At 33.1% G+C, this 22,345-nt stretch overlaps 4 protein-coding genes across 4 annotated transcripts; 1 reads left to right on the top strand and 3 right to left on the bottom strand.

Moving 5' to 3' along the window:
- Positions 1-2,068: 2,068 nt before the first annotated feature.
- Positions 2,069-5,657, bottom strand: LOC105434957. The gene is made up of 3 exons (XM_011653618.2): positions 3,164-5,657; positions 2,951-3,074; positions 2,069-2,831 (listed from the first exon to the last, which is right to left on the bottom strand). The coding sequence occupies exons 1-3, from the start codon at positions 3,196-3,198 to the stop codon at positions 2,301-2,303; spliced, it is 690 nt and encodes a 229-aa protein (XP_011651920.1). The 5' UTR covers positions 3,199-5,657; the 3' UTR covers positions 2,069-2,300.
- A 1,643-nt stretch (positions 5,658-7,300) lies between these two features.
- On the bottom strand, positions 7,301-9,148 carry LOC101209757 (E3 ubiquitin-protein ligase SGR9, amyloplastic). The gene has a single exon (XM_004137905.3). The coding sequence runs from the start codon at positions 8,544-8,546 to the stop codon at positions 7,695-7,697; it is 852 nt and encodes a 283-aa protein (XP_004137953.1). The 5' UTR covers positions 8,547-9,148; the 3' UTR covers positions 7,301-7,694.
- Positions 9,149-9,432: 284 nt separating this feature from the next.
- LOC101209514 (pentatricopeptide repeat-containing protein At2g37310) lies at positions 9,433-14,486 on the bottom strand. Its single transcript, XM_004137904.3, is given in 4 exon segments — positions 9,433-9,622; positions 11,284-11,466; positions 11,552-12,579; positions 12,581-14,486. Coding segments are annotated over 2 exon segments (1,908 nt in total). The 5' UTR covers positions 14,362-14,486; the 3' UTR covers positions 9,433-9,622; positions 11,284-11,466; positions 11,552-12,452.
- A 2,583-nt stretch (positions 14,487-17,069) lies between these two features.
- On the top strand, positions 17,070-20,562 carry LOC101208138 (protein ALUMINUM SENSITIVE 3). Its single transcript, XM_004137737.3, has 3 exons — positions 17,070-17,439; positions 19,406-19,651; positions 20,088-20,562. The coding sequence occupies exons 1-3, from the start codon at positions 17,206-17,208 to the stop codon at positions 20,400-20,402; spliced, it is 795 nt and encodes a 264-aa protein (XP_004137785.1). The 5' UTR covers positions 17,070-17,205; the 3' UTR covers positions 20,403-20,562.
- Positions 20,563-22,345: the final 1,783 nt, after the last annotated feature.

The following is a 22,345-nucleotide window of genomic DNA, read 5'->3' as shown; positions in this document are numbered from 1 at the left end:
ATATATATCTTTTGAAGTGATGTGAACACTACACCAACCAAAATGAGTGGTACATGCACAAGACCCTGTTTCTGAGATCAACTGATAGATGTTCCCTAGCATAATGTCTGGATCTGATTGATCATATTGTCCTGTTAGACCCCCCTCCTCCTCCATTTTTTCTATATATGTAAAATACATAGCTTTTTTCGTACACGTGTTCGCTTTTGATAGAGTAGCAGAGTCATCTTTTGGTATTGGAAAGAGTCGTCTTTTATACATGTTATCTGGTCCGAATTTGGATGAAATATGTTGAGGTGATCTAAAGGTTTTACTTTACTAGTAATCTTGATTTGGTCTAGAAGAGAAGTGCATTCATTAGCTATAACATGAAGATTTCATTGAAGTTAAAGGCATTCAGAGATTGAACTTGGCTCAATTATGATAGGTTACGGTAGTTAATTGCGTTCTTTAACGATTATTGCAAATTTATTGTTATTGAATGGTGATCTAATACACATAAAACATAACAAAGCATCATCTATTAACCTCAAATAAATATGAATATTAACAGTAATAACTATATTTTTGTTTACATATGAAAATCTGTCAAAAATAACACAACTATCGAAATATTTACTAGAAAAATCAATTATAATAAATTTGTCTTTGAAGTATTGCGTATTGTTTGTTTATTTCGTTGATATATCCATAAAAAAAGTTAAGTCCTTGATCCCTAGTTTAAAGGCACCTTCATTTTGTAAAATTTTTAGATGAATTTAGTTATAAAAATCAATAGAGAAAGTGGGATGTTAAAAGAATTATAATTAATCATTTTAACTTTGATGATAGCAATCTTGATTTAAATTAATATAAATGTGTTACAAATAAGATGGTGTGAGACTGAAGCATGATGATTTTGGTTTCCATGTCTGAAAGGAAGCTTGGTTTCTTAAGGCAATATGGGATGTTTCACCCTCTTTTTTAAAAGCCTCAAAGGCATAAAGAAGTTTCTCTTAAAATAATAATATTAAATAATTAAAAACAATTATGAGTTTGAAATGACCCCAAAGCTCTCTCTTCTTCCATAGTTGTTTGGTGGATGTTTTGCTTTGAGCTCACAAGTAGTCATGTTGGTGCCCTCTCCTCTTTGCATTGCCTTTCACATCCCACTTTGAACCTTCTATACTTATAAAACCATTAGTCCAAAAAGGAAATATAAATGTATTAGGGATTCTAATTCAACTTGATTTAATACCACTAGACATGCCACAAGATTTGGTTTTGTCAAATTAATTAATTAAATTTAAACTTTAGTCCCTCAATTCTTTTATTGCTTTTAGCTTTCCTCCAACTTTGTCTCTTTATGGAGTAGTTCTACTGAATGCTTATGTGAAAAATTGATCGCTTCATGCATGTTCTTGGTTGCGATTGAGACCTAATGGAAACATATTCTTGTGAGTCAACATTTTCTTTATGTTGATGATAGGACCAAATCTAATTAACTGGTTTTGTTGATTTCAATCAGATATGATCATAGTTTCAAGTTCAGAAGTTGTAATGCGACCATTTTGGGAAGAGAGAAGGTTGTGAAACTTTGCCAAGCCAAGGTTACTTGCTAACTCTTCAAGTCATTGTACAATTTTGTGTCTAATGAGCCTTATTTAACATAAAATTAAAAGTATTAAAATCTATAAAAGTAGGTATATCGTTTATTAAAATAAATTTAAATTTTAAAATGATACATTTTGACTTAAAAGATGTCTTAGATACGATACAATCTTGAAATTTTAGAGTACATTTATCCATAAAAATCATATATAAAAATATAAAACAAAGGTTGAGAAATTACGATTTAATTATTTATTCTTTCTCAAAGGCAAAGAAACATGTATATTAAAAATATCATTTTAATTCCTACCGTACGTTAAAATATCTATTTCATTTATCTCTATACTTTAAAATATTCGAACTTTTTCTAATCATTTTATAAATCTTAAATAATTTCTTATTGTGAGCCGTTATTTTTTGTCCAATTTTATTTAATAAAAATGTTTTTCACATGAAAAAAAAAATAAGGAGGAAAATGTGAATATATTTTTAAAGTTTATAGGTGTAGAGGAATGACTAATAGATATTTTTTTAAAAACAATAAACTAATAGTAGAGAACGAGACTTATGAAAAATGCAAATATTAAAAAAAGTATTATAGGGACTTGAACGAAGATCTGATGGGCTTTGTCTTATGTGGGCTGAGTCTGATGGGTGTTTCTATCGGCCCATTTCCAAGTCTAATTCCTTTCTTTAACACACATTTGAGTTCAAATTGGGCTGACTTCAATCATGTGATCACAAAGTTTCATTGAGCTTTGAATTCTCTCTCGGGCGCGCTTCAGATCATTGAGAACTTCAATGATCCTTTCACTGATCACCGGCTTCAACTGCTCGAAGGTTTCTGATTTTGCTGGCGAGTCCACGGCAACGATTGCAAGTGAATCGTCGACGGAATCAATTTCCTTTCCACAATTTCCGATCTTCGTTTTTGAAGGTTTGTCGGAGTGAATTTTAGAAGCAGAGATGTTCGAGCTTGTAGAACCACGAGCATTTCGATTCTCTTCTTCCGAATGAAAGATTTCACTAATGCCCTTGGAGTGGCTTGGGAGAGGCTGAACTTCGATTGGGGTTTTCGGTTCATTTTCGTTGCAAATTTCCGACGAAACTGAAGCCTCTGAGTTCACCATCGTGGAAGAAAGGTTAAGTGATTCGAGCTTTTTCTTGAGTAATTGAAGCTTCTTTTCTGCTCTTGCTTTCATTTGAATCTGTTTTGTGATCTGCTTCTCTAATTCTGATGACTGCAACATGTTCGATAAAATGCTTGAAAGAAACACAACAGGGAAAATGGACGAAGTCCAAATTAAAACCTAAAGCCAATTAGGTAAGAATGAGGAGAGTTTTAGCATTGGTGATGTACCCTTTTGTCCATGAGCTCTGCCTCATCTTTAGCAAGTAATGATGCGTGCCTCTCTGCTAGTAATCTCCTTCTTAGGCACTCCATTGTTTTAGAAACTTCACCACCTTCCACCATTTTGTTGCCACTGCCACACAAAACCCGCATCAAAATTTAGAAAGAGAGATAGATAGAACAAACCCATTTCATATCCAAGAGTGAAAGAGAGAGAGAGACCTCCATTTGATGTCCATCTTGGTATTGGGTGCCATTTCTTGGCCTTTGCACAATTGTCTGGATTAGAAGACAAATAGTCAGAAAAAGTGGAAGATGAACTCTTTTAACAATTTTATTTATTTGGTAAGGAACTTTTGTGAAAAACTGTCTTCTTCAGATGCTGGAAATACTTTGCAAAAGTGGCAGCAGTTTGGTAATTGTAACTCTGACCTGATTCATCTACCTCCATGTTTAAACCTTCTCATTTATTACATCCATTTATTGCTCTTTAAATATCAAACCCAACTCAACCCAGAATTTCAATCATAGACATTCATTCTTTCAATAATACCAGAAGGCAGTGATGTATTAAATACTCTTCATTGGCGTTGGTTCCTGTTTTTTGTCACAGCTTGGATTGAAAGGGAATTCAAGCTCAAATTGGACCAGAAAAGTAGTTAACACCCATTTCATTTATCTGACCTTGGATAAGAGATATTTGAAATATAAAATATGATTGGATATATTATAGAGTGATAATTCAAGTTTGCAAGTTTAGTTCAGCAGGAATTTAACCGTTTTTTTTTTAATAATTTGGAATTTGATTTCGTAGGATGACATGAATTTTTAAATATAAACCCTTATACAAGCAAAAGAAAAACTAAAGATAGGCAAATAATTAGCTAATGGGGTAAGGGTTAAGTCGAGAATGGTGGCGGCCCATTTGGCTCGTTGTGGGGCTTTGACCTTAGGAGAGACCTTAGGAGAGACCTTGAGCCTTCAAGGTTAGTGGAAGGTTACTGGAGAGGTTGGTTACCAAGATATCAAGCTCCCTTCTTTGTTGACAAAATTTCTAGATCCGCCACCCATCAGTGAGGTTGATTACGTTTTAATCAATGCTAAGATTGATTAAGGAATTTAATGGTTGCTTCAGAGTTGGATAAGCATTTCCTATTTCAGTTAGAAAATAAAAATTTTATCTATACAAGAGGCCATAACTTGTTAAACCAGGTATGCTGAAATCTACTTAGTACTTACAAATCTATCAAACTATTTTCCAAACCCCATTCTCTAGTGCTCTACTGGAGCTATTTTACCATTTTTCAGTTGATCCATTTCTTGGCATCAACGAAAATAATAGACAAACAGGGACTTGGAAATGTGATGTAATCATATAGTTAAAGTTGATCATAATACTTTGAACTTTAAGATTTATCAATTGATTTAAAAAGAAGAATAAAAAAAAAAAACTTGGAATTGAATGCTTTAGTGGTCTGGTGGAGCTACTCTACTTCTGGCTGTGGCTGCTTAAGGCAAGCGATGCCCTCTTCACTCAGCTACTTTAATAAAAGAGGAATTTTCGTGTCCTCAAAAGGCAAAATAGTTGCCTTAAAGGGAGAAAATTGTTGATATTGAGGAAGGCTTGAAATAATTATACAAAAGGAATAGAATGAAATATTGGAAAAGAAGATGATTATAGAACTTTGATTCTTTTAATTGTTAATTTGACTAAACAGTTATTAATCCTTTTATCGATAACTTGTTTTACCGGGTTGGGTGTGTTTGGAATGCAGAATATTATAATATTGGATTATATCATGTTTTTTTCCTTAACTATTATTTTTTGACATATATATGTTAGGTACATGAAATACTATCTTTTGAAAACATAATTTGGATGGTATCTTCCACTAATTTATATAAACAAGTTTATTACTAGTTGGGATGCATGTCTTCTACAATTTTATATTGTAATATATTTTATAGAAATTGATATGTGATTTAATTAAATTTTGTTAGTTAGGTTGTTCATTTAATAAATTTAACTAAACTAAAGGTGTATTTGGAATCACTTAGAAATACTTTTTCAAAATTTTCATTTTTATTTAATCACACTTGTTAAAAATTTCCTAAAATAAAAACAAACACGGTTTTAGAACTTTTTTAAAAGTATTTGTATATACAAGTTTCTTTCATTTCTTATATATACCAAAGACGTTTTTATCAAAAAATTTCAAGATTTATTAGTGGCGACAGTCACTGGAGTTGGTTGTCGGAAGTTCGTCGATAGAATCAACGGAGTGATGGTTAGATATGCCTAAACCCTAAAAATATTTTTATTGAAAATTTTCAATGTTGATCGGTTGAGACAAGAAGTTGGTTGGCAACGATCTCTAGAGTTGTTTTCGAAAGTTCCTCAATAGAGGGAGGTGGTAGTGGTCGACAATCTACAAATATTAGCCTAAACTCAAAAAATATTTTTATTAAGCTTTTTCAAGATTAATTGGTGACGGTTATTTGAAGTTTGTTGGAGACTCACCGAAGTTGGTGGTCGGAGATTGGTGGGTGACATCAAGTTGGGTCCTCAGGTTAGTTTTTTATTTTTCTTTCATAATTTAGATACTTTTTTTCATTATTTTCTTTATCACTAAAATTTAAATTTTGCAGTAAACAAAAAAAAAAGATCGTAAATGACCTAAATACATTAGGATCAAGCTTTTAAAAAATTATAATCAAACAAACTAACAAGTATTTACGCTGAAATATATGAACCTAAAATCCAAATTTACATTCAAAATAGCAAAATTTAGATAGTATGTTTCGAATTCATTTGATATATAATAATAATAAGAGTAAGATTGTTGGGTTTAGGTGGTTAAACTGAGTTACTAAATTGTATAACTCAACCCAGTCCAAAATATTTTTCTAAAAGCAATCCAACCCATCCCCATGGACAGAGGGTAATTCGAGTTAACAGGGGTTTAGGTGGTTGTATTCTTCATTCTTCACTAATTAACTAAAGAAAGTTTTTGGGTGTGGAATTCGACGTGTCGGAAAGTAGGGGTAGGAGAAAAATGAGAGGCAGCTCCACGTAGTTCCTTTTTTCAGTCAAAGTGGTGGGCTCAGACTACGTTTATGTTCACCGACATTCTTTACTAATATTTTACAAATCCTTGGATTCTATTTTATCATTACCATTATAATGTTACCTTTTTCTTTCTTATTTTACTGCTCCTCGCAAAAACGAAACCATATGGTGTCCACCGCACACATAAGCTTTTCTTTCTCCCACTCCTACAGGAATCATGGATTGCTTCTTCTTCAAGTTAGGTCTTAGAATTAGAAAATCTCCTCTTAGTAGCCTCCATGGATTCTATTTCAATTCCGAGCCCCACGCATTTTCATTTCAAATTAATTTACTACTATCTCTACATGGTAGAATATCCATAAAATTTCTCTCTTCAACTTCATTTTATAAATATTACTTCTTACTAATTTTAACCAACTTATGTAGTGGACCTTGGAATCTCCACTTCCCTATCAACTTATTAACTCAAATTGTCAAAATATATATATATATATATATATATATATAAATATATATATATATATATAAAATATATATATATATATATATATATATATATATATATATATATATATATATATATATATATATCAAATGATTTTCATATATAGTTTTCAGTTTCATCTTTTTGTAAGAAAAACACATTTAAGGGTCTTTTCTGACTAGATAGAGATGGATATCGTTATCATATTAACTTCCACCAAGCCCATTTAATTATATTAGATCTTTTTGTGAATTAGAACATGATTAGAATGAATTGCTTTAGTCTTAGTACATTATGTACTAGTCTATGTTTAATGAGTAAACTATTTTAGTTTATAAAAAAAATAGTAAACACTGCAAATCAACTATCACGTGTACATACCTGTGGTAAGAAAAGTCTCGGGTTATAATTTCTTCACCTCCATTTATTATCATACATTTTCTTAAAAGAATAGTAGATAGCGCAACAAGTAATTTTAAAAAAATAATAAATAAATACAACGGTAACAAATCAAATCATAATAATATAGCAAAGGATGGATCTTGCCTCAAACGGCCCATGAAGGATCACAACACTCAAATTATAGATAAATGCAAAAGATTGCTCTCTTTATTTCTTAACAAAACCATTTTTAAACAATCTTAACACACTGTCAGTTTCAACTGTTATTCTCCTTTTCTTTTCTTTTCTTTTCTTTTTTTCCTGTTTAATTTAACTTAATATCATGTTGAACTATGATAAAATTTTGTTAAAGAAATCAAATTTCTTTTCTTACAATTTGACACACTTGATCTAAGTAAGAAGATTGAGGTGCAAGATAAAATAAAACTATTCATCTATAGAAGCCAATTACACCATTCTAATGTTCTGCTAAAAAAAAAAAAAAAAAAAACGATTAAGTGAGTTTATATTTTACACATAACATGAATATACTTTACTCACAAAAAAGTAAAAAAGAACCCATCCCTCAATTCCTAAAAAAAATCATAAAAATACAAAGATTCATTTGAATCTTCATAAGGTGAACCACACGTGTCTTTATCAAAGCCTATCTTCTCCCCCCCCTCTTCCTATAACGACCCATCGTTAGGTCATACCCCAAAGTTTCCTCCCCACGTGTAAGTTCATCTCACGTGTTAATCCTATATCCTCTCCATCCGGTTCTATGATAATTCCATGATATCACTCAATTTTGGTCGTTAATCTCCATCAGATGTACACATGGTGGATCCCACCTTGAAGAGGATCTCCCATAGACGTTGGATCTCTCCCAAAACATCATCAGTAGGAAGCTGAAACCTACAACAAGGACAGGTGTTTCTCTTCCTAAGCCATGGCAAAATACATAGCCAATGGAATAAGTGGTCACAAGGCAATTTACACGCGTCTCTTCCTTCTCCCATCTCCTCTTTACATATCACACATTCCACCGCCGCACCGCCACCACCCACCGCCACTGACGGTAGCTCCACCACCGCCATAGGTGACGCCGCCACCTCTCTCCGAACCTTCCCTCCGCAACTACCAACAAACCCCACGAATTTCCAACACCTCACCACCGTGTCAATGTACGGAATCAAAGCCCCGCCTCCGCCGGTGGCGAGTCCGGAGACCGTCAAGAGGGAATCGGAGTAGATTTTACAAAGGGTCGCACGCCATTTGGTGATCGGAGTTCGGAGGGCGGCTGGATTGTGTTGCCGGACCTCGCAGAGGAGGAGGAGGAGGACGGCAGCGTCGAGGTCTTGAGGGGAGATGGCAGCGGTGGAAGGGTGGTAAGGGAGTAGCTTGGACGGTGACTGGAAGGGGCGGGAGAGGCGGCGGAGGGCGGAGAGGAGGAAACGGGCGAGGAGGAGAGATTTGTGGGAGAGGGAGAGGGAATTGAGGTGACGGAGAGTGAGGGAGAAGAGGGTAGGGGAAGAGAGAATGAAGGTGAGACGGCGGCGGTGTTGGTGAATCTCGGAGAAAATTGAGTGGGAGAGATCGGCGAGACGCGGCGGAGAGAGGGTAGCAAGGGCGGCCGTAATTACTGACGGAGGCTCTAATTCTTCCATTATGGGATCTCGTGAACGTATTGCTCATTCACTTTAGAGGGAGAGAATTGAAGCTTTTTATGTGGATCCCAATTTACCCCCCCAAAGGCCCAAAGGCATATTAGGCTGAAATATTAATAATATTATCTTACTAATGGATCTTATTATTAAAAGGAAAGAATGGACAAAAATCTACAATTAATTCTTTTTCTTATTTAATTCCTAAAAATTAATTTCTCTTTTAGATGTCTACAAGTGTGCGAGTGAGTGATAAAGACTTATATCTAGACTTAATTGGAACTTATTTGTGGTCCATGGTTAGCCTGTCTAAGATTTATCTAAGGAATGGGTTATTTAGTAATTGAGCATTGTAGAACTAACAATAAATTTAAGAATTCCTTTGACTAAACAATGAGTGAAGTTAATACAACTCACTCACTCACTCACTCAGCTAAACATGCCCTTGACATTTAAGGGGAGGAAACGTACACAACTAAACATACCCTTAGCATCTTCAGGGGTGGGAACGTAAGAGTTTAAGTTCTTTTCTATCGAAGTTTTTTTCCACTGGCTCTTAGGATCAATAGACCACACTACAATGTCTTTCTTAATGATTTAAAATAGAATATTAACTTAAAAGGAATGAATAGCATTAAATTAATATGGATGAAAAGTCAAATGAAGTTATACATAAATCTAAAGAGAACAAAACAATATTTGATTGACATCCATGCAAAAATAGGTTATGAGATTGAGAATCAAGTTTACCCGAACTCTTGTCATTAGATAGTTTTTTTCAATAGAATTGAGTTCTTCATGAATTACGTTCTTAAAAGATTAAACCTACACTACATAGACTCGAGAGTTACAAATAGAATATCAACATAAATAAAAAGCAAATCTGTAATACGCGCTTAAAACTCTCAAACGTTTTTTTCATTAAATTGATAAAAATGTTTTATTGAACATGGGTCAAAATTTAAGCAGCAAAACAAACAATCAGGGAATACACAAAACATAACTGACCTTTTTAATGATAAGAGGACATGCCGATTTCTTTTAGTAAAAAACCCTTAGAATTTACCTTCAATTTGTACCTGAACATCAAATAAAATGTGAATAAATTGTTCTCCTTCGTTACCTCTTGTAATTATAAGAACAAGAGTGTTAGCTACAATGAAGAGATCACAATAAATAAATACAATTTCTCGTGGTAAGGATTGATATGTATAGAAGGGAGAAGGAAAGTATTGTATTGATATACGATGTGTGTATTGTATGTGACACTTATAATTGACCTGCCTTTGTCAGCAAAAATATTGACTTGTAAATAGATATATAAATATAGCATTCTGTTGATGAAATGTGTAAGATGTTCATGTTTATATTATGCTTACATTAGCGACATTCTGTTTTTTTTTTTTTCTATTGTTTTATGGGTTTTTTATAATATAATGTAAATACTTATCCACTTTTCATCTCAATGTCAAAACCTGTGAGCGTGGAAATATCAACATGTTGACAGAAATTTAATACCTATGATAATAACTAAAAATATTAATTTAGCTAAAAGAAATGACCCAATCCATGCTATAGTTCATCCCTTTCATTTCCATAAGCAGATAGTCATTGCCTTTTTCTGTAAAACGCAACAAAACAAACAGAAAGGTGTAAAGGGAAGGGTGGCCCATCCATGGCTCTTCCTTTTGTCCCCTCCAACCTAACACTCTTTCGTCAAAGCCGGTGGAATTCCACAAGACCCAACCCACATGTATTATCTCTCTCTCTCTCTCTCTCTGCACCAATCGTGGCCCCCTGTCTGTAACCTTTTTCTTTCCAATTTCCCACCTTAGCCTTGTGTTATGGGCGATTTATATATATATATATATAGCAAATTGCTTAGTCCCACATGGTTAACAAATCATTGCTCCTTCCCATGTGTCCTAAAGTTAGGCTTCATATTACTCCATTACAATCTAATTTGGTTGCTACAGAATTAGTAGGGTGTGAAAGATTGTTTACTACCTTGAAAGGTTGGGCCTAAATAATCTCTTTTGTCCTTTGATTGAAATTTGCATCTCTCATTAAGGAATGTAATTAAGGATTTTATTATGGAATATTAGTAATTGGTTTGGAAAGTAGTTAGGGAGATTGGTTATGAATAGAGAGAAAGTCGGGATGAATTTGGACACTATTTTGGTGGGTGAATTAAGGGAGGATGCAAGTACCTGGAATTGCTTGCAGATATTGTAATTTCTTCATTGAAATTGCAATATAGTTATCTTTGGTGTTTTCTAATTTATTTTGGATTTGGGAGGCTATCCAAATGCATGTTTAGGTAGGTTCTTTTAGTTCAACTATGCGGAGAAGTTGAGTTATGCTGATCTTGGAGTGCTACTATTGGTTCAATCAATTTATATATATGTTGTGACAAAAAAGAAATGAAATTAAACACGTATAAGCTAGATGTTAAATAGCATCAAGACAAAAATAATGACTCACAAGCAATGAAGTTTGTATCGTGGAAATTGAAGACGGTATATATATATATAGATCTATCCACACAAGTTCCAAGATATCTATATTCCATTATATTTATCGCATAAAAAATAATAAAGTAAAGGATTTAGTGAACAGACTACTTTTTAATATGGAATATTATTGTCTGTTCTACTTGGCTAAATCACTACTTCATAGTTAAGTATTAGTGGCAGTAGTGTGAAAGAATTAAATATAGGATAAAGTTTCCTTTCAATACCTGCAAGCTGCTGCTTGAAGGAAGTTAAGTGGTCTCAGTTGGGAATGGGATTCACCAATCTCATCATCACGGTAAGTGGGATAGAGATTTTCTTAACTGTAGGCATAATAATTGAGATATCTGAAGCAAGCAACGCAGTGGCCAATGGCGAGCGATCAAGTCAAAGCTCACAAAATAGGTACCCTGTTAAGATCTCAAACAGTTAGCTGAACTTTACCTAAAAGGGTAGAAAGAAAAGAACAAAATAGAGCCCAGTCATCATTCTTACTTTTGAAAGTGAGAAGTGTCACCCACCTCCGTTGAAAGAAATACAAAAGTGCATTCCAAAATCACCTTACGAATATACAGAGCATAATTTGTTGCTTTTGTTGGGGTTATCGAATATTATATGCAATGAGCATTGATCTGGGATTTCAGCACACCTCGGTCCTCAGTGACCCGAAGTAAAAGATAAAATAATTAGTTATTAAATTAAGTAATATTTTAAAGAGGATGCAGTTTTTAAACTGCTACTTCATGAGATTTTGTTAACCGCCTTTGATGTGGATTGATTTAGAACACGCAGAAGAGACGATTAAAAAAAGTTCACCCTTTCTGTTTCTTTTCACTCAAAAGGTAGAATGGGTGTTTTTCTTTTTTCAATTGTCTCTTCTGCGTGATCTAAATCTATCCACGGGCAGTTAACAAAATTTCCTGAGGTGGCAGTTTACAAACTGACTACTCTTTAAATTATTAACTAACTTAATATTTAATCATTTTATCTATCACAAAGTTAACAAAGCCTACAAGCTGCAGTGTTTTCTAGCTCTCAACATAAGCATCTTCATCAAGCTATGAAGAAACCAGATAGCTACAGCTAGGGATAGTTAATTGCCAGTATAAAAGACAACTGTGGCCAGTGAAGAAATCAGATTGCTGCAGCTAGGTACATAACACATGGTTCTCAAATGGCATGGTGAGATGAAATCACGTGTCGACTAGTACAACATTTCAAGGAGTACATGCTAGGATTTCTTGTCAAAAAATCATAAGTCAACAACAAGACCTCTAAATGAAGTGGTTCATCTTTGAGGAGCATAACAAGCAGAGAAATGGAACGCAAATGTGCTTCACATGTTTTCTGGTTTTCTATTCCATGCTTCCTTAGATGATCACCCATGGGCCATGCACTAACCACTGCCACATTCTACATCTATCTCATGTTGCAGAATGATCCCTTCTTCCTTCACCAACCCAAGTAATCCTTCCAACATTCCGTAAACCTCTGGAGTTCTCACACTTGAAGTGCCTCTAGCAAAAACGCTGCATCCCTCCACTTGTTTCTATCCAGCTATTTCCCGGGATCTTCTTCAATCTAACTTCCTTCATCAAATCCCTAATTGTGTCAGCGTCTTTCCACCTTCCAGATTGTGAATATAAGTTAGCCATTATGACGTAGTTACCAGTATTTTCAGGCTCAATCTCAAAGAGACGATCAAAAACATACTTTCCAAGCTCAACATCACCAGCAACAGAAGCCCCATTGAGCAAAGCACCCCAAACTTTTGCAGTGGGTTCCAATGGCATTTTAGAAATAAATTCAACTGCATCAGAGAGCTTTCCTGCTCGACTAAGGACTCCAACCATGCAAGCATAATGCTCGACCAGTGGTTGAATCCCATACTCTGGTAACAAGACATTAAATATCTTCCAGGCTTCATCTAACTCTCCTGAATGGGCACATGCAGCCAATACTGATGTAAAGGTTACCTGGTCAGGCTGAATCCCATTTGTCAGCATCTCATAGAAAAGACTAAGAGCCACATTGGCATCTCCATGTACAGCATATGCTGAGATTATTGATGTCCAAGCTATAAGACTCCTACCTTTTATTTGATCAAAAACTAGTTGAGCCCCGTGGAGGTAACCACACTTAGCATAAGAATCAATGATGGCAGTAGCAACATAAATATTCCTATCGTAAGTGTTTCTAATGGCATAACCATGAATTTCTTTCCCACCTTTAAGGGTTGAAAAATGTGAGAAAACAGGAAGAATGCTCGCAAGTGTCACAGTATTTGGTCTGCAACCATGTGACTGCATTGCTCGAAATATATCTACAGCTCCCTCTTGCCGGTTGTTCTGAACCAGACCGGAAATAACAGCATTCCATGTGGGCAACCTTGGCCTTTCCTGTTCTCGAAAAAGATCCATTGCTTGGTTAACAAAACCATGAACCATGTAGCCTGATATCATGGAGCAATAGGTGATCGCATCCTTCTCCAGCATTTCTTCGAACAGCTCCCGAGCATAATCCAAGCTACCACACTTCGCATATAATCCAATAACAGCATTCCATAGTGAAACATCCATTTTAATCTGGCTTTCATTTACAAATCTATGAACCTCTATTCCAAAAATGAGATCGTTGGACTGAGCACAAGCTTGCAAAACACTGACAGCGGTTAATGCATTAGGCTTCACCTCCAGTGAACTCAACATCACTCTAAATAGTTCCTTGCACTTCTCATAGGATCCACCCTGAGAATACCCAGCCAACATCGCATTCCAAGACACTATATCTCTCTCAGGCATTCTATCAAACATAATTCTCGCTAAAACCAGCTCATCACACCTCGAGTAAAAAGTAATCAAAGCATTGACAACAAAAATATCATACTCGAGCCCTCGTCGAAGAATGAAACTATGAACCTCCTTAGCCAAACCCGAATTAGAAAACAAAGACGCCAACGCTTTCAAAGCACAAGTAACCGTAAACCTATCAGGCTTCACATCCGTCGAATTTGAGTTAACCAAAGACGAAAACAGCTTCAGCAGATCAGTGTGCATATTGTGAAGAGTGTAGCTAATAAGCAAAGCATTCCAAGAGAAAATGTTTTTGCGAGGAATTTTACCGAACACATTGTAGGCATCTCGAATGCTGCCGGATTTTGAGTAGAAGCTGATGAGTTTCGATCCTAGGAAGTTATCGGGAACTACGGATGATAGAACAAGACGAGCGTGAAGCTGCTTGCCGACGCGGAAGAAGAGGTGGTCAGTGCAGTGCTGGATAAGGCGACCGTAAGCACTGTAGTTCATCCGTCGATGCGGCGTAACTCCTGTGCAGAGCTAATGGAAGAAAGAAGCCGGCGGGAACTGAGGTTTGAAGCCTTTGGGCTTAGCAGTCCTCCTCGTTCGTTTGTTAGCCCGTTTAGCTCGCTCGAGGGTATATATTTTTGTAACTAATAATTTATTAATATTCTTTTTAATTGTTGTTTTCTAATATCTCAAAATAAACTAAATATTTATAAAAAATAGTGATATTATGTTATCTATTTATTTACTATAGCCTATCAATAGAAACATTATTTAGAATAAGAATTACGTAAGATTATAATAATCATTTTTTACTACATTAATTAGTTACCTTAGTAAACAGTTGCAAAATTCTCAATTTATTATCCGCTCTAATTTTTATTATTTTATCTTTATTATTCTTTTTTATTTTTATAATGTTTACCATTATTTTTGTCTAATTAAAATAATCTATCCTCGAAAATATATTATTATAACTCTAAATATAATTTTAAAACAGATTATTTAATAACTTGTTATAAAATTAATTTTAAATGATGAGTTTAAGGTTTATCAAGGGTTTGTTTAAAAGTTAATAAATGACGATAAAATATCTTCGTTCAATTTTTGTTTGGATAAATACCGAGTGACATTTTGTGAACAGTTTAATTTAGAACCTTAAATAAAATTAGTTTATGCATCAATTTCAATTATTAATTTTATCGATATGGCATTTGAAAAGTTTACATATACGTAAGAATTGATGTTCTAAATTTCAAGTTTAATTTGAAACAATAATATGTTTCGCACCAAAAAAATAAATAAACATAGTGTGTTAATTGACACACTTTCATAAATTAAAATTTTAACCTTGTACAAATACACCAAAGGAAGCTCAATGGTGCAACCTCTGTAGAGGTGGGAGATTTAAATTGATAAAAATATTAATGCATGATTTAAATTGGTATGATCTGAAAGTTGTGACATGATTAATGTTATCATAATTTGACTTATATGATAAATTCATTTTTATTTTTATTTACATGCTATAACCTATATTTATTAATTCCAAATAAATACAAATAAACAAATATGTATATTGTTTCTTTTATATTTATCTTAGCCATATTTTGTTGATGAATTTTGTTACGATATAATAAAAATATGAATTCACTTATATCAATGTTGAATCCACTAAGACATAACAAAAAATTAATACTATATTCAAACGTCACTACTTGTTATCGTAAATTGAAATATCTAAAAGCAACCATTTATTTTTTCATCGAAGAATAAGTAGAAAAGAGATAGAAAAAATGGAGTATTAAGTTGGTTTGTGGTGAAGAACACGTAGATTTTCCACCAACGTAAATTGAAAATGTTAACGTGACATATAGAAAATAAAAACAAAGCATATCATAACATGCAATTGGTGGACCATTTCTTAGAAATAGATATCCACTTTGTATTTTAAAAGTTCCAACAAATCAATCTACATATTGTAAGGAAGAAAAAATCTAACAAATGGTACCTAAATTCAAAGCTCTTTTACAAGAACCTCTCATCGGTTAAACAATAACAAAATAATTGTGTAAACTAATTTTTAAATCAAAAGATATCATTCCTTTTGTTTAATCAACCACTAGTTAATTAATAAATCAACAAAGTATTTATTTGATTTGTATTAAGTTCTAGAGACAAATTCTAATGTCAAAAAAACAAACTATTTGTTAGGGTTTAGTGGAAAAAACCACTAAACGAAAAAAAATAATATTACATTTCATTTTTCTTTTAGGAATGTATATATTTTCTCTGCTTTTTTACTTTTTACCAAATTTTAAATCTAATATCTAATAGACATAAAATACTTATTTATATTTATTAGGTGAATTTTTTTTTATACATGTCTAATACATTTAAAAATTCGTTGATCAAATAATACATATAAGGAAAATGGTAAGAAATAGCAAATTTGATAAAAAAAAATTACACCATATAACAAAAATTTAAAATTATATCAATAATGAAATAATGAACATTAACAATTACTGATATGCTTCAATCAGTGACATTGATAATCAATACTAAAAGTCTATCACTAGTTATCATTGATATAATTCAAAAAATTGATATAACTTATAACTATTTTAATTTATTTTACTATTTTTAAAAATGTCCTTACAAATAAACTAAAATTTAATTTAACTCGCTATTTATTATATGTACTAAGTTTGATTTACGTTTTCGGATAAACTTTAGTTATCATATTTTCTCTAAATTTTAAATATAGTCAATATATTTTCAATAAATCTTAAATTTAGTTATTTGGTACTACATTTTCTTTATCATAGCCGATTAAATTAATCTCGTTTATTATTTTTTATTCACTTACTATTATTTCACTAACTCCATGTTTCAGATGCATCTGTGTTGTTATAATTATGGACTATTATAGTAAATTATTTTAGTTTAAACTATAATAATTTGTGTTTGGATGTAAAGTATTTTAATTTCTCTTAAAAATATTGTATAAAAAAATACAAAAGCAAGTGAAGAATGAAAATAACAAAAACTAGCATTATAATAAATAGTAAATACCATAACAAATAACAAAGAGACTATTTTGTAGGGTTGGAGAGTACAAAGATATTGATACCTAGGAGAGTTGATGACCAAGCCCTGGGTACCGGGGGAGGTGGCAACGCAACACAATCAATCAATTTCCCAAACACACACACACACCTTTCTTACAAATACCTCATTCTCCACTTCCAATCTCCAACACACTAACAAACAAATCTCTTTCTTTCTCTCTCTTCTCCTGTTTTTGGTTTTGATTTTGACTTCACATTTCGTCTCTGAATTTCTATGGATCTTCAATGGCTTCTCGATTTCCTTCAAGGTATGACCAAGCCTTTTCTCGCCACCGCCATTGTCGTTCTCGCTGTTCTTCTCTCTTACTTCCAGAAGCTCGGCCTCGAAGCCGAAATGATTTACGCCATTTTTAGAGCCTTTCTTCAACTCTCTGTTATTGGCTTTGTTCTCCAGTTCATCTTCAGCCAGCAAAACCTGTCTTGGATCCTTCTCGCCTATCTCTTCATGGTAACTTTCTCCTGCCTTCCAACTCTTTAATTTATTTTTTCAAAAAGATTTTGACTGTTCTTTTAAAAATTTTCTGGATCCACAACAATTTGGTACAATTTAAACTTCAAAAAACACATTTGATTTTGTGGATTCTCCAATTCATCATATCTCGTTATTGGCTTAAAACTTTTGAACTGATTAGGAATTTCAATGGTATGGCTACGGAGGTTCCAAAATTCAACCCCTTAAAATCATTTTCTCTTTTTAGATTAATATCTACTTAACCTTTTGAGTTGACTAACATATTGTTGTATTAGTTTAGACTTTGTAAGCATTTAATCCCTGAATTTAAGAAATCTCTTTAATCTATAACCATTTTTAGCCTAAAGTTCATTAAAATATTTCTAACCATTAGTGCACGCATTTGTAATATTTTTATAACATCTCAAGGTTAATTAAAAGCATTGAATTGAACAAATAATTTTTTCAAAAGTTAAACACTGATAAAAAGGATTTCCAATACTTTATCTTGCGACCAGAGAATTTATAAGTCGATTCTCTTATACATTGCTGATTTGTTTTTAATTTCTTGACTTCTAGAATGGATTTTTTAAATTTATTTTGATAATACGACTTTTTGGAAACAGCTCATATTACTATTATTAGTTTCATGAAACAGTCATATGAGTTTTTTTTTTATATTCACGTGATTACGTAGTTTGTAGGTGTCACGCTCACCACCTTCTCTTTTTGTGAAGATAGAGAGAGAGGATGTCCATGAAATTAAAATCTTTAGCAACTTTTTGTTATTTATTTTTTCCCAATGTATTCTGTTTTACAAAACTTTTTTTTATGGGATTCATTTGAAAACTTGTTAGGATTGACCGGTAGGAGATAAAATATAACAAAATTTTAGATTCAATAATGAAATATTTTGGATTCAATAATGAACATCATGAACAATTATAGATTTATAGGAGAATCTATTAATATCGTTAAGCGATAGAGTTTAAAATATTGTTATATTTTGATTAAATTTGTATACTTGAAGATAGCTATTTTTATTTGAACTCTTTTATAATAAAATAGGAATTTTATGGAAATTAAAAAAAAAACAAGAAAAGTTGCAGTGGAAAACATTTACGTAACACTTTTTTTTCTTACATATTGTAAAAATGATAAATATAATAAATAGTTAGAGATATGAGACGGTTATCAAACAACTATCATAAAGTTATTATTAGTTTAAAATTAATTACTTTTGCAATTTTCAATAAGGTGACATTAATCTTATTATCATAAATATTTTATTTTCTTGCAAGAAAAAATATTCATCACTTTTTATTTTTTAACATTTTGGTCTGTTTTTTACAATTTTTCTAAATTTTAATCATATCTTAAAAAATATTTCAAATAGTTTTAAATACTTCAATTAAATAGCATGTCATGTCTTATTCTTGTAGAAAATACTGTTTCTCAAAAGGAAAATAAAAAGTCATAGGAAAGACTAACCTTTAATTATTACTTTGGTCACATGCAAGTCTTTGTTTTATTTCGTCTGTCTTATTATTTCACTTATATACTTTCGATTTTTATTTATTTAATTTTTATATCTATTAAACATTCATTTTAGTTTTTTTCAAAATAATTAAGTTTCTATATGATCCTTATCTCTTCGTCAAACAAAAATAAAATTACTATCAGTGTATACGATAAATCATCTAATAATTTTTTTATGTAAAGAGTTGCTTTAGAAAAATAAAAAATAATAACAACAATGTTATGAAAAAATACAAAGTTTAGAGATATATACAAAATTTTAAGTGTAAATTTTTTTGTCCAACGAAGGTTGTGATTATTGGAAACTATAATTTTCAGTTGATGATAAATATTTTAAAGTCTAATTGATCAAAATCACATAAAAAAGTAATACTTAGGCATATATATATATATATATAAAAAAAAGTGACATTTGTTGCTGCAGGTGACGGTCGCCGGGTACACAGCGGGGCAGCGTGCAAAGCACGTGCCTCGAGGAAAGTTGGTGGCCGGAGCTTCAATTTTGACCGGAACTTCAGTGACTATGGTGATGCTTGTGGTGTTGAGAGTATTCCCTCTAACTCCCAGGTATATAATTCCCGTTGCCGGAATGATGGTTGGAAATTCCATGACAGTCACCGGAGTCACCATGAAAAGACTCAGAGATGATATCAGAACTCAATTCAGCCTTGTATTTTCTCTCTCCCTCTTACTTAATTGATTATCTCACTTTATTTAACCATTATTATTGTTATTGTTATTATTTTGTGTCTAATAAGATTTAAGAAGTTTTTTTTAGTGTAATGGTTAATTAACTAAAGAAGTATTTTAAAAATTGAGGAATTTGTGGAGTTTTTATACAAAAATTGAAAATAAAGATATAAAATAACAAAATAGTTGTTTTTCTTAAAGTTTTGTAATAAAATAAATATTTTAAAAGGGCTAAAATATAAATTTTGAAGTACTAGAAAAGAGAGTAAATTTGTCTTTACGTTTTCAACTTTGGTTTATTTATATAAAAGAAATACCGACTCTTTTAAACCTAATTTATTAGACACAACATTGTAAGCTCAATGGACGCGTTCAGCCATCATCTTTTATTCATATTCTTAGCGCATCTGATTCAGGTGGAAACTGCGTTAGCTCTTGGAGCAACACCACGGCAGGCAACGCACCAGCAAGTAAAAAGGGCGTTGGTGGTAGCGTTGTCGCCGGTTGTGGACAACGCAAAGACAGTGGGGCTGATCTCGCTGCCGGGGGCGATGACGGGACTGATAATGGGCGGAGCTTCTCCAATCGAAGCCATTCAGCTGCAAATTGTGGTGATGAACTTTTTGATCGGAGCTTCCACAGTCAGCAGCATTATGTCCACTTACCTTTGCTGGCCTTCCTTCTTCACCGCCGCCTACCAGTTGGAAACCGCCGTCTTCACGGCCGCTTGATTTCATTTCCTATTTCAAGTACAAATTTATGATTCCATTTCTTTTCAAGAGGTAGTCTTTTTTTCCTTGGAGTTTAAATGTAAATTCAATTAGCCTACTTTTGGTTTTTGCTCATAGTCTTTTACTTTATATTTTATTCGAGGGCGAGAGTTTTGATTTAGTTTGGTATTTTTTGTTTTTATTTTATTTTATTTCCATTTTTTTAGATTAAAAAAGAAAAAGGTAGCTAAGCCATGGAAAAGTATTTCTTTTTTTAAATAATGAAAAAATAAAAAAAGTAATTTCGCATTTTATTGATAAGTTAGTCCGACGTAATACCCGTTTGGATGGGTATTATTGAACTTTAATAGCATTTTTTATAGTACGAAGTTTCAATTATCAACAAGATAAATCACTCATCTATGTCTTGTTAGTCGTTGATGTAAGTTCGTGACACAATATGTAGGTGATAAGTGTGATTGAAGGAAAATTTGGATACAAGAATGAAATTTGATATATATATTTTTAAATTGTTATTTGAACTTCACCATTTAACTTTTACCTGAGAAAAATAGTGATATAGTGGAAAGAATCATAGTGATGAATGATAATGAATACATCTTGTAGATGGAAAAATAAAAAATAAAAAATAAATCTCAAATTAATCGCTGTCAAGATCTTCATTCCTCTGTGGCCGCGTAAAGCAGGAATGTCGAAACTTGATATCCGCCGAACAAAACGAAAAACCGATTCTTGAACTTTACACAGCTCCGAATCTCTCAATCCATGGCGAAGATGACGAAGAAGACAAACACAATGAACAATAACAAAAAAGAATTAGAAAAAATCCATAATAAATGACTTCAACTTCAAGTAGATTTCCGCCAATTCCAGCGCCGGACGGACTCAAATCGGTTTCTCATTCACGTAATTCCCCGGCGGATCGTACTCACAAATCACTAGCAACCCACCGTTATCGCAATTAACTCGCACACAGCCTAATCGGAGTGATTCCTTCCAAATAATCTGAGTATAGTGGCCGCAGGTTTGACCGTCGGCACATTCATTGGTATCCAGATTATAATGTTTGTCTTCTCCGGCCCACGAATTCACCACTTCCGTGGGCGTCCAGTGTTCTAATTTCCCCCAAAACATATTCTCCCCGTAGGGACCGTACGAATGGATCATTCTACAATCCGCGGCGCGTTGCTCGCCCCACCGCCTCGCGAATCGTGTGAGATTCCTGTCCCAGGTTAATGGTTGAATATGAAATGCCGATCGGAATTTGTTGTGCGCTTGAAGGAATTCGCGAATGTAGGAACGGCGTCGAGGAGAAGCTGTTGTTGCAGGCATCGAGTTTTTGGAGGTGGAGGTAGGCGGAGACTGTGGTTGGACGCCGGCAACGGCGAGGTGGAGAAGGAGGAGGAAAGAGAAGGCGGCGGAGATAATGTAAGGCAGCGACATTGATGAAGATGAGATGGGATGGGCGGTGGGCGTTCCTGACGAGGGAGGGTTTGAAGGTATTCATATTCGGAGAAGGAGAGATTGAAACAATGGCTTCGTTGGCTTTTTTTCTATTTTGTAGAAATTACAGTTTTTTTCTTTTTTAAATTTGATTTGTTTTTCTTTATTTTCCTTTTTCTAATAATAATAATTTGCCAACAAAGATCAAATATATGGCTTTTCTTTGTTTATCATTTCTATTTGTTGTTCATCTCCAATTCTATACCTAAATTCAAAACTTTTCAAAAAAAGCCATACTACTTTGAGTCGTCTAATTATGGTTAAAAGGCTTATCATTTTATCCATATTGGTTGGTTTATTACGTTTGTATTCGAGTTAACTATAACGTCACTTTATTTTATTATTTTTTCTATCATTTAGGAGTAGTAACTAAATCTCTCGTCACTTTATTTTTAATTATTTTTCTACAATTTAAGAGTTAGTAACTAGATCTCTAATTT

This window comes from Cucumis sativus, chromosome 3 (assembly GCF_000004075.3).
Source record: "Cucumis sativus cultivar 9930 chromosome 3, Cucumber_9930_V3, whole genome shotgun sequence".
NCBI lineage: Eukaryota > Viridiplantae > Streptophyta > Magnoliopsida > Cucurbitales > Cucurbitaceae > Cucumis > Cucumis sativus.
Note: the sequence above shows the minus strand (reverse complement) of the source record. Positions and strands in the feature narration are given on the sequence as shown.

Excerpts from the sequence above, each read along its gene's own strand:
- LOC101208138 (XM_004137737.3), top strand. The coding sequence starts at position 17,206 with ATGGATCTTCAATGGCTTCTCGATTTCCTTCAAGGTATGACCAAGCCT. Across the intron at positions 17,440-19,405 it reads TTCTCGCCTATCTCTTCATG|GTGACGGTCGCCGGGTACAC; the intron begins GTAACTTTCTCC and ends TTGTTGCTGCAG. Across the intron at positions 19,652-20,087 it reads TCAGAACTCAATTCAGCCTT|GTGGAAACTGCGTTAGCTCT; the intron begins GTATTTTCTCTC and ends CATCTGATTCAG.
- LOC105434957 (XM_011653618.2), bottom strand. The coding sequence starts at position 3,198 with ATGGCACCCAATACCAAGATGGACATCAAATGGAG. Across the intron at positions 3,075-3,163 it reads AAGATGGACATCAAATGGAG|TGGCAACAAAATGGTGGAAG; the intron begins GTCTCTCTCTCT and ends TTTGTGTGGCAG. Across the intron at positions 2,832-2,950 it reads CAGAGCTCATGGACAAAAGG|TCATCAGAATTAGAGAAGCA; the intron begins GTACATCACCAA and ends AACATGTTGCAG.
- LOC101209757 (XM_004137905.3), bottom strand. The coding sequence starts at position 8,546 with ATGGAAGAATTAGAGCCTCCGTCAGTAATTACGGCCGCCCTTGCTACC.